The sequence below is a fragment of the Poecilia mexicana genome, unplaced genomic scaffold (assembly GCF_051168715.1).
Source record: "Poecilia mexicana isolate PSO_F unplaced genomic scaffold, ASM5116871v1 scaffold_11, whole genome shotgun sequence".
NCBI lineage: Eukaryota > Metazoa > Chordata > Actinopteri > Cyprinodontiformes > Poeciliidae > Poecilia > Poecilia mexicana.
The window spans coordinates 15152717-15168527 of NW_028263380.1; the positions used below are offsets into that span (position 1 = coordinate 15152717).

A 15811-nucleotide genomic window follows, 5' to 3' on the forward strand; every position below is an offset into this window, starting at 1 on the left:
TAACGTTGGTCTTCATGAGTAAGTCACTATTTCACAGCAGTTGCACACAGAATTTCACAGAATAGCACTCTGTCTCTGCCTGTTTTACTCTGCGAGTTTCTGAAATCCAGTTTGTTGATAGCGGTTTATTGATTGGGAATTAGAGTGGATGGCCCCTAAGGGTTCATCCTGGTTGGGCCAGGAATGAATACATCTCTTCATGCTTCACCTCACACACTCAATTTAGGCATAGGAAACCAAAGGACTGATAGACATGCATGTTGAGACACTGACCCGCGCTCTAATATGTACAGACAGGCATCGTTCATCTGCTGTGGGACAAAAACACTGTCCCAGTATCAGTTGGATGCAGACGCATGAAACTGCTTTTGTCATTGTTGGGGTGTGTTTGCTTAACATAGAGCTGTACACTTTCTGGGAAAGATGTAAATGCAATACTATTGCTGAAAATTGCAATAATGAAACTGATTGGGACTAAGCCTCATTTTCTGGAGACATTTCTTTCTTTACTATTACACAATATCCCCACAACTCTCCATAAGCTTTAGCATGTCAACCACTAAAGAAACACTTGTGTTGTTGCCATTAACATAGGGCCATTCAAATAACTAAATATACTGTAAATATCAAAAGCATGAATGCATAACATGTGAAATTATATGTCCTAACAATTATTACATCCAAACAGTTCTTTGTGACGGCTATATTTATCAGAGAGCTTTTGCAAAGACAATTGGGATTTGTTCTGCCTAAAACGTTTGCATTAGGAAAAGGACACAACCAACAATTCATACGTGAATCAATCACATTGTTCTGTAACTATTATCTAGTAATACCAATATTATTATATACTATTTTATAGGTAACAGTTGAAATGTTTGTGTATGGGGCTTCTAAACCACAAATGTTAATTTTACACTAATCATATTATTGAGAACTGCAAACATCTGTGATTTATTTATTTATTTATTTATTTATTTATTTATTTATTTTATGGTGATGATAATGCTAGTGATAGAGATAATCATTGGAAACATGGTGTTGCTTAAACTTTTGTTACTTCTACTTTTATACAAATCTGAAAAGTGACATTTGTATTCACCTTCAGACTTTAAGATCTGTCAGCCTGTTAACATTAATATTCTTCTATTTTCAGGTAAACTACTGGAAACATACTTTCTTCAGAGGTCGGGATGGACCTTAAAGCAGTGACTTTTTGCAGATTCCAGTCTCCAGCTTTGAGAACTTAATGACTTTTCTGGGTTAAACCTTGAAGATTAATCAGATTAACTACACAGCTGTTAACCCGCGAGGTCTTCACGAAAAGTAATGGAGACAGAGGAGAAAGAGGATGCATCACAAAAACAAGCTTCAAGTACAAAAGAAGTGGAAGAAGATGCAGCAGCGTGCCACACATGTGGAGTGTGTGGTCGTAGTTTTCCTCTGCTCAGCTCTCTCTCTCAGCACATGAGAAGACACACACGGGAGAAGCCGTATAAGTGTCCCTACTGTGAGCACCGGACAGCTCAGAAAGGCAGCCTGAAGGCTCACATCCGAAGCCATAAACTGGGCCTACTCAGCAAAAACCCTGGAGACAATGAGGTGGAAGAAGATCAGGAACAGAAAGATGAGCCTGATGTTCTTGACGTCCCTGAAGTCATCAGCACATCTGACAAAGCTCATCACATCAATGGGAAGGTGAAGAAGAAAGTAACAAAGAAAAAAGTCAAAAGTAAAAATGGGGTTGAGTTTGGAGATGGGCCTTTCTCCTGCATCATTTGCGGCCAAGTTTTCCCTCAGGTATTGCTCCTTAAATCCCACATTAAGCTGCACCACAGTTCCCACGATCACGGATGCCGCATTTGTGGACGACGCTTCCGCCAAGCATGGTTCCTCCAAAGCCACATGCGCATTCATCGGGTCAAAGCACAGCTTCAAGGCAGTAAAAACAATGAGATGCCTGCCACGATCAATGGGACTCCTCAGGACCCAGCGTCACTGACAAACGAAGAGTGCCTCTACGAGCTCTGCGCTGGCTGCGGTAACTTCTTCAAAGACCGCACCACATTGCGGGCTCACGAAAAGCTGCATAAACTGAACCCAAATCCAAAAAGTGAAGACCTGATGCCCTCTGAGTTGCAAGTTGATAAGAAGCACTTTTTGGAACTCCTGAACCTCAAAAGTGTTAACTCTAAAGAACCACCTGAGGCAAAATTTCAGGGTAGGAGAATTCAAGAGCTAGACCCAATTTGTAGTTACCAAGCCTGGCAGTTAGCTACAAGGGGACGACTGGTGGAGACCTCTGAAAAATGTCTGGGCTGGGAGGAGAGGCTGGCTGATGCAGAAGTGGCATATGACACAGAGAAAGGAGAATACATACCCCTGAAGCAGGAAAAGAAGAGGAAACAAACTGACAGCTCCAACTCTAGTGTCAAAAAGAAGAAGGGTGATGCAGGCCACGATCATGCACCTAACTCTCTGAATCACGGCAGAAGTGGAGACAAAAAGATTTTCCAAAAAGACCGTATCATTTTGAATGGACTCGGTCAAGCGTTTTATGAGGCACTGCAGACAAAGAAGGTCAGAGAACTCTCATCTAAGCAGAGTAAGAACATCAGGAGCCAAGAGCATGGAGGTGAGCCTAGAAAAACACTCACACTGTCATTCTGTAGACCTGAAATGGGTTTGCAAGGTTAAAATTGCAATGAGAACAGCTGCTTAAAAGAAATGTCTTTCGTTACGCTGATCTCTGTAAGGTTAGGTTAGATCGAGACACCCATCAAGGTGAAGTTTTAAAACTCGATCAACCATGGTGTAGTCTTTTGTCACTAAAAGGGTAGGTAGAGCCCTCTAGTGGATTTATAATTGAATTACACCAGCTGTTGCAGCATTGCACAGATGGATTTGAGCCTTTTTTCAGAGTGAAACAACAAGCTAACGTAATGTTTGTTGTAAGTTCGAAGCTAATATGTGGTTCTAGATGTTTAATCCCTCCATTTATCATAAATAGGAGGCAATTTAAAGTCATTGGTTTCCTGGAACCGACTTGGTTTTAGGCTTATTATAAAACTGTTTTGAACTTCTACTTCTTGTTCTTACAGATAAAAAGTCCTACTCCTGTGAGTACTGTGATTTCCAGACTGTTGACTCCTCACTGCTCAGGTCCCACCTATACAGCCATCGCCTCGGCCCCTGCAGCAAACAGAGCACCGCTGCTGGCAACATCAGTAAAAGTGGTTCTTCGAGATATATGGACTACCTCAGGAGCAGGAGTGTGTTGCTCAGTCAGCCATATTGGAATCAGTACACATACTCTCCTGGTCAGGAGTTTGCAGAGGGAAACATTAAGATGGAAAACTCGAACGGGATTGAGGTGGAAGAGGAGGTACACTCTGGTGGCGAAAATGTCAGTCTTCTTAATCTTTCTTCATCCTCTGTTGAAAATTCAAATTATCTGGTAAAAACTGAGGACCTGGTGCAACATCAGTGTCTATACTGCTCACACACTAGCAATTACCCAGAAGTCCTGTGGATTCATCAGCGTGTCACCCACAGGGTGGATGGCAGCAGCTCTGTAGCACCAAAGTGGGCACCCTGCATTAGCATTTTAAAGAGTTTGAAAGCGGGGTCTTCTCAGTGGAGGCGCACAGGACCTCCACCGTTCCTTGAAGGCAAGGACTGCCCAGCTTTACCCACCCCACGAACACAGCGAACACATCCTCCGGGTGTCACGGCCCAAACCAGCAGCAAGGTCTCATCCTCAAAAATTCAGTCAAGCATCCCAAGGCCCAAGCATCACCCGAAGGATTCGCATTCCTCAGATGCAACACATTCTCGTGGGAAGGTTGTGTTCCAACCTCAAAGGAAGTCTGGTGAACATAAACGAGTCGTAGATAGTGTAAGTAAAGCCTCCATTGCCCAGGTTACTTCAATAAACAATTCTGTGCACACCAAGAGTCTCTCGAACGTCCAGACCTCAAGTAGCCCCAAACACAGGGGCAACAGAGCCGCTGTGGAGGGTGTCTTCCCCCAGGAGGGTTTGGGGTTCATGCTAGCAAGAAATCAAAGTGGGACTTCTTCCAACACAGCAGCAGACAGAACCTACTCCCGAAGGCAATCGTGGGACTTTTCCTCTGGTCTTAAAGGCCCTGATCTTTGGGCAGCCATGAACATGTGGGGGCTACATGGTGGGAAAGCATATTTAGAACAACACCTTTTTGCTCAGGGAAAGAGTGACTCAGCAGGAGACACCCCTAAGGAGATGGACATTTTAAGTCTTTTGAAGAGCTACAGTCCCCATGAGCTGGCAGCTCTTTATCAGCACTGGGGATATGTCGATCCAAGACTGGATCCACAAGGTAAATAGAGTTTTTCGAGCCAAACTAACTATAATGCCTGAGAGAGATAAAAGAAAAAAGCTGGGATTTATTCAACATATACTGTGTCTACAACTATTTATAGTCATTTCCTCATTTGTCATAGTAACAAACTTCAGTTTGTTTTAGTGAGATTTGATAAGCCAACACAAATGAATGCATAGATATGAAGTGGAAGAAAATTATGGTTTACCAGAAAAAAATCTGTAAAGTTATGTATTCAGCCAAGTACTTTGCAGCGCTGCTGTACACAGTCACAGCTGCATGTCTATTGAGGTGTGTCCATCTTTGCACATCTTAAATTAACTTTTTTGTCAATTCTTGGCAACGCAGTTCAAACTCAGTAATTCCGGATCTGTGTACATTGATTTTAAACGCCTACTGCTGATTGCCGACTTGAATTAAATCTGAATTTTGACTTGACCATATTTGAGTTTCAACTCTTAACTTGCCTCTTGTAGGTCACATCAGATGACCACTGATCACACTCAGGTTCTCCTGGAGGTTTTTTCCTCTTAAAGGGGGTTTCTCCTCACCACTGTCCCTAAGTTCATCCTCAACATGTGGGATTGCTGCAAAGTTAACAACTTAATACAACTGACTGTCCATTGTTGGTTCATGAATGATGGCTAAAATTCAGAGGCTCAATGGAGTCTGCTAGGTTTCTTCATATAGAAAACTTTTTACCAATTTCAATATTACATTAAAGTCTATATTCTTTAGTAACCACAATCAAATTAGAATCTCTTTAAATACATTGGTATGATTGGATTGATTTTATATTTCTGTAAAAAAAAAATGTTTTTTATATGTGATGTGCCGCGACGCAACATTTGATGTGACGTGGCGCTATACTGAATTGTAAAGAATTTTGAAAAACAAAACTCTCTTCCACTTCACAATATTGCATTTTGTTGTGGTCTATCACACAAAATCCCGGTAAAATGGACCCAGGCTTGTGAACATAACATTTGGGGTAGGAATACTTTTGCAAGACAATGGGCTAAAATATTAAAATATTACAACTTGTTTTGTTTGTTTTTTTTTTTTTTTTAGTATATGCAGATCACTATTAATGTCTTATGGTTTGTCAGCATGATGTCTTTGCTAAGTTTCTGAAGCATGCAGGATTTGAGATACAGTGTTTATGGTTAATTGCTGTTTTAAAATCCTTTTACAGCAACACTGCAGCTGAATGGAAGTTTTGGGAATTAAGTTCATTCTTCCACTGAATCTTCCAAACAGGTATTTGTTTTATGCAGACTTTTCCTAAACAAAAACTTCTTAAATCTAAATGTTTTAAAATAAAACTGTTGTAGAATAGACAAGTGGTGACATGCTTGTCGTGAGGTGGGGTTGTTGGTGGTGAGGAGAGACGCTGAGACCCAGGTTATGGTGATGATGATGATGATTTAATGATGACAAGCACACAAACAGTCCGAGGCAGGCAGCACGGCAGGAACAAGCACGCAGCTAGATACCGGTAGCAACTGTCAAAAACAGACTAGACGAAACAAACACAAACCAGGACTTTACAGTTCTACTGGCGAGTGAGACGGAAGCATACACAAACCAGGACTTAACAGTTCTACTGGCGAGAACACTAGACGTGAGAACAAACGACAAACGACAACGACAAGGACCCGACGAGGAACACAGACAACAGGTGGGTTAAAATACACACGGGGTAATTAAGGGAATGAGACACACCTGGGGAGCAATCAACGGGGAGGACAGGACAGAGACTCACAGGGAAACATAGAAAAACTCAAAAATAAACATACAGAAACACGGAACCTAACAGTACCCCCCCCTCAAGGGCGGATACCAGACGCCCACAAAAACAGTTCAACAAAAAACAACCCAACTGGGTGGGCGGAGGGGCGATGGCCGGAGGGCAAGTGTCCAGAAAACAACAAAGAAAAACAACCCAACAGGTGGGCGGAGGGGCGGATCCGGCGGGCGTCGCCGGCGCAGGAAGCGGAGTCCCGGAGGCGGGTCCGGAGGGCGTCGCCGGCGCAGGAACCAGAGACGTGGAGCCGGGTCCGGCGGTCTCTTCCGCCGGCGCAGGAACCGGAGACGTGGAGGCCGGTGCGGTGGTTCCCGCCACCGCAGCAGGAGGCCCTCGGGCCCGTGGGGCCGGCTGGAGGCCCTAGAAGGCCGGCAGAGGGGCCGGCCGGCAGGAGGCTCAGACGGAGCTGGCTCGAGGAGCTCGGGAAGCTCGGGGTGCTGCGCACCGGCAGCGGGCTGCGCACATGCAGGCTCGGGAAGCTCGGGGTGCTGCGCACCGGCAGCGGGCTGCGCACATGCAGGCTCGGGAAGCTCGGGGTGCTGCGCACCGGCAGCGGGCTGCGCACATGCAGGCTCGGGAAGCTCGGGGTGCTGCGCACCGGCAGCGGGCTGCGCACATGCAGGCTCGGGAAACTCGGGCGGAGCAGGCTCGGGAAACTCGGGCGGAGCAGGCTCTGGAAACTCGGGCGGAGCAGACTCCGGAAACTCGGGCGGAGCAGACTCCGGAAACTCGGGCGGAGCAGACTCCGGAAACTCGGGCGGAGCAGACTCCGGAAACTCGGGCGGAGCAGACTCTGGAAACTCGGGCGGAGCAGACTCTGGAAACTCGGGCGGAGCAGACTCTGGAAACTCGGGCGGAGCAGACTCTGGAAACTCGGGCGGAGCAGACTCGGGAAACTCGGGCGGAGCAGACTCGGGAAACTCGGGGGGAGCAGACTCGGGAAACTCGGGGGGAGCAGACTCTGGAAACTCGGGCGGAGCAGACTCTGGAAACTCGGGGGGAGCAGACTCGGGGAGCTCGGGCGGCTGCGCTCCGGCAGCAGACTCGGCGAGCTCGGGCGGCTGCGCTCCGGCAGCAGACTCGGGGAGCTCGGGCGGCTGCGCTCCGGCAGCAGACTCGGGGAGCTCGGGGGGAAGCTGCGCACCTGCAGCGGACTCTGGCGAGCAGGTAAGTGCGGCAGGAGACGGGCGGACGGAGGTGGCTGGAGACGGGCGGACGGAGGTGGCTGGAGCGGATGCTGGAACTGGCGGAGGTCTGACAGGTGTGGTGAATATTTTCTTTGCAAGGAATTCCTCATAAAGTTCTTGAAGTAGGTCCATCATAAAGGGATCGGAGTGAAACATGTTGCGTAGGTGACTGAAGTCCTCCTCATACTCGAGGTTGTAAATGTCCTTTGATTTAAGGAATGGGTAGACGGGTGGAGCTGTGGTGGTGGTTGCTGGGTCCATGATGGCGTTCCTCACCGGTCTGGTCGGGTCCTTCTGTCGTGAGGTGGGGTTGTTGGTGGTGAGGAGAGACGCTGAGACCCAGGTTATGGTGATGATGATGATGATGATTTAATGATGACAAGCACACAAACAGTCCGAGGCAGGCAGCACGGCAGGAACAAGCACGCAGCTAGATACCGGTAGCAACTGTCAAAAACAGACTAGACGAAACAAACACAAACCAGGACTTTACAGTTCTACTGGCGAGTGAGACGGAAGCATACACAAACCAGGACTTAACAGTTCTACTGGCGAGAACACTAGACGTGAGAACAAACGACAAACGACAACGACAAGGACCCGACGAGGAACACAGACAACAGGTGGGTTAAAATACACACGGGGTAATTAAGGGAATGAGACACACCTGGGGAGCAATCAACGGGGAGGACAGGACAGAGACTCACAGGGAAACATAGAAAAACTCAAAAATAAACATACAGAAACACGGAACCTAACAATGCTTTTACATCAATTTTACTTGACGTGCCGTATGTCAAACAATATCACACCATTCAGATAGAACTTTTTCTTAAAAATAATAATAAAAAAATCTTCAACATATATGTTCCCGATTCTGTAAAAAAGAACTGTACTGTATAAAAACATAACACACTGACATCGGCATAAGAGCGGCTCAACCCTGTGGCCATTGAGATCATGCAGACTCTGGGCTGGTGTTGATTTGATGTCGAGGGTTTAATAACTGTTTTAGAATAATAAGGCACTTCAGAAAGATTGGAGTGGCGCTGGTGGTTTTCACCCCTCAGATATTTTTTTAAGTCTGAGCAAACATATCTGTGCTTTGTTCCAGTGTGAACTGTTTAAAACAATCGTGCAAACTGAAGTTATTTCTTGTCCAAATTATGTAAATTCATTATAATAAACCATTTTTAACTTAAATGAATGTTATATCTGGACTTGCAGGGTGTTGATGATTGTTTGAAAAGCATAATCCTTTTTCCTGAGCAAATATTTAAGATGAAAATCAGACTGCACATTGCGTATCACTAGTTTAAACTACCGATTACACCCGAGTATCAAAACAAATCAGATATGTTACCATTTTTGCGTCACACGTTTTGCCTTCCAAGACATCCTAATCATTTGGGTGGGAGAACAGCACAGAAATCCCTAATTTCCTCAAACGTCTCTCCAGCAGCACTGGGTGCCTGCTCTGCTGTCTGTACTTCGTCTCTGTCCGAGTACAGCCTGTCATCCCCGTGCACACTCGTGTCTGCAGACGCACTTCTGTCTGTGTGCGTAGCTGTCAGCTCTTGCAACCTGGCTGCCGCTTTCCTTCACGATGCGTAAGGGAGGCTGACAGGGACGAGGCAAACAAATAATAAAAAGACATCGTTGGTCCCCCCTCGGGGTAAAACTCACCCGGCGTCTCCATATGTTGTGTCAGTTAGGCCTGTCACTCAGGCCTACCGTCATGACACCTACAACTGCTTCCTTTCTCCTCTTCTCCCTCCTTAAATCAGTTAGTCTCAAAACTTTTCAGCCTCTGCTTCCACTTAAAGGCAGACATTTCTCCTAACCACACTGCCTTAACAAGACCACACAGACGGGTCAGGTTTCACTTTAATTACAAATGAATAAATAAGTAAATAATTTCTCTTTTTTGTCGTTTTGGCTTGAGAAATGTGAGAGACTGAGCTTTTTTTTTTTCAAAATAAACATTATTAAATATTAGAACAATATGAAGTACAGTATCGTAACGAAAACTTTTCTCCTTCACACTTAAATGTTTCAGATCAGCGATTTATGATTTATCTGTACCCACTTATCTTCATATGGTCACTTGGGGCCAGGTTGCCAGTCCATTACAGGGCAACCATGCACACACATACCCATAGCAAGTGCTAGAGATGATAGATTTATTTATTTTTTTTTTTTTTACTGTGGTGGAGCCTTAGCTCTCCCTTTTTTGCACAATCTTTTCTTAATTAGGCAGTTAATTACGAAATTTCTTAATTAATTCCTTAGGCAGGTTCTTAGGAAAACTCTCCAATATTTTGGAGACTTACACAGACTTACACAGGCATAAATAGCCTGGGTACGTAAGGTTATGTTTCAAGCTTTGAATTAGATTGAAGTCCAAACTTTGACTACACCAATCCATCCCACCTTCATTTAGATTTTCCTGTGCTGCCTCATTTAAGGTAACACTTTCTTTAACGTAGAAATACATAAGTCATGCTCAAAATGCAAGGTGGTGAAAAGGTACAATGACCTGCTATTCCAACACAGATGTGTGTGTGGGTGTAACCTCTTGAGCTTTCTGTCCGTCTCCTGCAGAAGAGCAACCGCTCCACTCCATCTTCAGGATCTCTGCATAAAGGAACGTGAGGCTCTGCTGCTGCTGATCCCCGCTGCCACCATCCTACCTGATGAATAAAAACACACGTTGTTCTTTGAAGGAAGCAGCCAAAAACGCAGAGGCAACAGTGAAAAATGCACAATTTATCGGAAGCAATGAGGTCAACTCAACATGATTATTTTATTTGAGGTCTTCCGCATGTTTTCTTTGCTCGGTATAAACCTTTAGATGATGATAGCTGACGTGCACAACACGGTGAGGTGTTTGGAAACTTTGTAGAGATAATGCTCCAGTCCAGATGGAAATAAAAGTGTGTTGCTTCAGTTGCGTAGCTACATAGAAGATGTCTTTAGTTGTAGTGATAAAAACGGATCCGTCAAAACAACAGGAAAGGCGTAACACCATGAAAGCATTGAAAAACACTCTTACTGCAAAAATGTAATGTTATTCACTGTATATCACTGTCATGTTTCAGTTTGTTGTTTCAACTCCTGTAAATGTGTTTGTTTTTAATATTATTGTTATCTTTGCTAAGTTTGTTATTGTTACCACGTTCAGAATTACAGATAAACTAACATCACTTCATATTTGAACCCGACCAATAAACTCTTGACATGAGAGGAGGGATGTACAGCTCAATGTGCCAGTTTATGATTCACTTTTGTATGAGGTGTAGTTGTGGTACTGTATGGTTTCTGTGTGAAAATTGTTTAGACATCAAAACATATTATATTTTTAGTTTCATTTCAGTGGTCTCTTTTCAGTCATTAATTAGGAAAAAAACCCATTATAAACAATGTGTTGAACTATTTTCTAATATTAGCTCACAGTCTCACTGGATAACAGGGGTCGGAACAAGCTGGATTTTTTTTTTCTTTTTCTTTTTTTAGACCCAATCGCGTTAGATTATACCCATAAATTGTTGCCCATCGTACAGCTATACACCTAGTCTGTAGCGTCCAAAAAGGTGCCCGCCGTTATACGTTCAGATTTAAATTACAAATGCAGTATTTGCCTCTGTGTTTCAGTTAGATTTATTCTGTGAACATCTGGTCGTCTTTCATACTTTGTATGTGACGTAGCGACTGAATGCTGTGATTTTTTTTTTTTTCTTCTAGAAGTAAAAATGGTAGTGGAAAACAGTTTGTACTGATGTGGCTCCTACAAGCCCCCCCTACAAGCTTTTGAAAAAAAAAAAGTATGGTATGTATTCATTTTTAATAATTCACTTTACTCTCCTTTTGTATTCCATGTGTACTCTGTTTGCTGGTTTCTTCTAGTATGTTTACATTTTTAGGACATCTCCTTTATCTTCTCCCTTAGATAAAATGTCTATGCATTTGACATAAAGCCATAAGCGTATGATTGTTGGGAGATCCAAAGAGCACACAACTATTACAATGAGTGTTAGCAGAAAATATATTCTCCTCGCCGATAAATATTGTAAATGGACTTTTACTTCAGGGGCTTTTTCTTTTCTAAAAGTGACATTCAAGGACCCATAGATACTCGATATTTGTACAGAGAAAACACAAATTGTGGAGGGCCGCTCTCTCTGAAACAACAGGAAATGGTCACCCAGTGTTTTTCATACAAACTCAAACGTTTTGCAAACATCAAGCTTTAAATTGAGCTGCGAGTGGTTTCATTTTTGTGACTGTAAACATGTTTCGTAGGTAATTATGTTGGTATCAGAAGGAATATTTTCAACAGCTTCAGTGTGTTTGTAAAATTATTTTAATAAAGTTGATTAATGTTGATTTATATACACAGTGTTTTTGGTACGTTTTATAATATAAGTGTGTCCTTAGTTGGGTAATATTAGGAAAGCAAATGCAATAGTATAGTTTGTAATGCAGTGTAAATATGTCGTGTCAATATGTTTTGCATTTAATCACTATTTGCGCTGAATTATTACATGACCAGATTAAAGTACATGTGCTAGTAACAGAACCCAACAGCAAATTTTTGTCTATTTAAAAACAAAAAAGAAGCAAATTTATATATTTTCTACAAATAAAAAGTCGAATTGATTGGTCTATCCACATATGCATGCGGTCTGCAAAAATCAGATTTAAAAATCAGGTGGTTAGAGAGCGCATAATTACTGACTTACTAATAATAACTGAGGATAGTATTGAACAAATAGAAAACACATTTCCCTATAGTTTCATTTTTATCATCTTGTGCCTTACTTTATTTATTTTTTCTTACATAAGCTTAAGAAAGGTATTAATTAAAATGATAGTAATGACTACGAGGTTCATCCTTGTTGCAGTTATACTTCTACCAGTAGGTGGCAGACTACATCAACAAATGAGGCAAAAGCGTTCCAATTCCCATTTGCACTCAAGAGTTCAGTGTTTTTCCTTACTTGGACTTCATCTATGATTCGAGTCTTCTTTGCTCTACGGTTTTGTGCAAACCGCAAACTTTTAGACCTTTAACTTATTCAAAACCAAATCGACTCCCTCAAAGTCAGCTTACAATTGTACTTTTAATCATTTCTGTTGTTCAGCACCTGTAGTTGCTGTTACTACCAAGCGAGCTCATAAGACATGGTCCTCATACCATGACTCACATCCAAGTGGGCCCACTGGTGAGCCCACATGTCCCTGTCACCATGCATTTGCCGGCGACTTGTGTTATATCTTGGTGGAGTGACAGCATCAGTTCCTGCTGCCTGCGAGACATCACGGATCATGTTCGCCGTGCCACCAGCAAGAGAGCTGCGACGCGGCCACAGGGTCTCGGAGTAGATAATGTCAGGCTACTCGGAGCGGATAGAGCCGCTGTGGTATATGCCGTCTGACAGGGAGACGCCTGCGTGTCGCCGAGCTGAGTGGGGAGATGTTCTGGTGGCCGATGGGACTGACAGCTGTCACGATCTATTCCCCACATTTTGTATTTCTGCAAAAGCAAAAGACTCGGTTCAAGAGTCAGTGTTTTCCTCCGCGCTGGAAGTCATTTTGATGTTTTGAGTTCAAGTCATATGTTTGGTGCACTCTTTTAAGATTTGTGGAACAAAACCGTATCAGATTTGATTAACCAAATTAGGTTTGGAGTGACACTGTCTCAGTTTAAGGTCTTTAAACATCACTGAAGATCCAGAAGGATAAAAAAAACATTGAGGGTCTCCTCAGACAGGTGGTCAACAGGAAGTAGATTTCACTGGACACACCATGCAACTGCAAATCCTATTTTTAAACACCCTGACGGTTAGAGCAATTAAAAACATAAAGCACTAACATCGTCAGGACATGAACATTTTGACAGTGAAGAAACTGTATTTCTGTAAATGGGTGGTGAATTGCACATGAAATAGAGCTGAAATAAAGGAAATATTTCAACTTTATTTCATGTGCAAGTTCGCCATGTTGCCTATAGTGGAACCACTATGTGGTTCCACTATATGGGGATCCATATAGTGGAGGTAATGTTATGAAAGACATTTATATGCAGCAACAACCCGCTGCTGTGGCAGCACGATCAGAGCCAAGCAGGAAGAAGTAGGTATATCCATCAGATTAACACACAGTAATGTCTTCCTGCTCTGGCCTCCAGCATCAGTAATTTATCAATGCAAAGCTAATAGCATCAATATGAATCTAACTAAAAATCAATATTTCATTATCTAATTGTTAGTGGGAATGAAGAGGGATGATTGTGGGAGAAAAGCGTCAGAGAGCATCTGGAGTTCACAGAGACATCTGGAGGACAAACTCATACCGGAGCTGCACTCTGTTCCAGGCGAGACGGAAAGAGGAGGAATTACTTTGACTTTTCTTAAAACAAAAAAAATATATAATAATAATAACATCAAATATTTAGTTGTGCAATGCTCCAAAAAGGTTAAAGCAGTGCTAAGGAATGCTGCAGTCTGAGCCAGAGCGTTAAAAATATAAACACGCAAAACTGGCACAATCATCCCAGGACTCTTACATCCATAACTTATATGTTGGGAAAAGTCAATAGGATCCAGTCTGGGAAACCAGCAGAAAATCCATTCCATTTCATCCTGTCTGCAGCTTTTACGCGAGCGTTGGCAACCTGAAGAATCAGAAACAAACGGTGTGTTTTTTCAGAAAACCTTCAGCCAAGAGTGCGTCTGAGTTTTCTTTTACTGAGGTTTTTTGCTCTTCCAGTCTTTGTCATGCTGGAATCTCTTAATTGGGTTAGTTTGCAGATGAGATAAGAAGCAGGAGGCACCTTTAGCATATGTAATTAAATGCAAAATGGTAAACGTCAATCAATTTTTACTTTAATGATGTGACCACAATAAGATTATTGATGGGATTATTAACTCAAACGCAATGCTGAGTTAATTCCTTCCTGATCCTCCCTTCTGACTCATCCTTTTGTTGCATTTTGATTATTTTAATTAGTCTTCGAAGCCCTTGAACTTTTTCGCAAGTTATCATGTTACAACTGTTAACTCGAATGTGTGCTTTTGTGCCGTAGACCAGCAACCAGAATGATAAACATGGCTTTTGAAATACTTTGCAAAGGAAAACCAGATGAGTGTTAACTCTTTTGGGGGGTTTTCTCCACTGCCTTTGCACATCCAGAGCAAAAATGTATTCCCAGCGTTCTTCGCAAATACAAATTCATTGGACTTGGACCTGGATGTTGATTGGGCCATGGTGTTGGCCTCAAGTATTTCACGCCCTCTTACTGTTTTTTTTTCCCAGGATCCCCTTTTCATTGAGCTCCATCCATCCTGTTATCGTCGAACATCTTCTACATGCTGTGTCTCCTACATAGCTAATGACAAACTGCAACTTCACTCTTCCATAAAGTATAGATCTTTGGAGTGCAAGGCTAATCGTTGTCATGCTAACAGAGTTTCCCCTGCTGCCTTTCCAGGAAGAGTTTGGTCCAGTTTGGAGGCTTCTCTGATTGTGCATGTTTCAGATTAATCCTCTCCTTGCTCATGCAGGTGGCTGGTCTTGTTTTGGTCAGACTGGAAAGGAATCATATTATCTTTAAGTGTTTGTAATTAGGACTCTGCAAAATGTGACCGTTGTATTATGTTGTTCAGGCTCTGCACACATACAAAGCAGCACAAAAATGTTAAGTTATGTTATTGTTATGTAATGCTCAAAGAGAGTGTGTCTTCACCACAAATTCAAGATTTTTCTGTTTTATTTAAATAACTTTACTCGGTTATTTGAAGGATTTAATCTTTACACACAGTGGCCTCCTGCTGCTGTTCTTTGACCTCACTTGACATCCTGCAGGAATTTCTAAAAACATAACACTTGGAGGTAATCCTGTGCTCTGACATCGGCTAAAATCAATTCCTGCCAGCGGTTACATCTTTTAACAAGTCAAACAGAGCAGCAGGTTTGTGCTGTTCCTGCCTAAGCTCAGAAATGAGAATGCAGCCGAGCTTCCCGGGATGCCTGCTGTATTCATCAGAAACAGGAGTCATGTAAAGCCTCTTGGTACCTCGGGGTATGCTGTAACATCATTTGGTTCCTAAAGGTGGGGAAAGACATTAAAATCCTGGCTGCGAGTACGAACGTAGGAGAGAGAGAGACTATCTGCATTATACAGGACCTCGGAGGCATCACAGCTGTATACTGCAGTCGTTCGAAAGGCAGAGCATAGATCTCGGAGGTAAAGGTGTTATTTGTTATGCTAGGGGAGCCCATCGTGCTCCAACACTTGTTAATGTATGTTGTAATTTATGAAATGGTTATTTACAGGCTTTAAATCTGGAGCTTAAAGAGGAAAGAGGGGCTTCTGGTATAATTGCTGTGGAGCAAAGTACGTGACAAAGCCGGGGAACTGGAAGGAAGCCAGATCGCTCTTCTGTCAGGCACTA

The 15811-nt window shown here is 43.0% G+C and overlaps 1 protein-coding gene across 1 annotated transcript; it reads left to right on the top strand.

Annotated features, from left to right (window-relative positions):
- Window positions 1-1006: 1006 nt before the first annotated feature.
- On the top strand, window positions 1007-5900 carry LOC106932694 (zinc finger protein 516-like). Its single transcript, XM_088010267.1, is given in 3 exon segments — window positions 1007-2635; window positions 3102-4358; window positions 5557-5900. Coding segments are annotated over 3 exon segments (2691 nt in total). The 5' UTR covers window positions 1007-1329; the 3' UTR covers window positions 5685-5900.
- Window positions 5901-15811: the final 9911 nt, after the last annotated feature.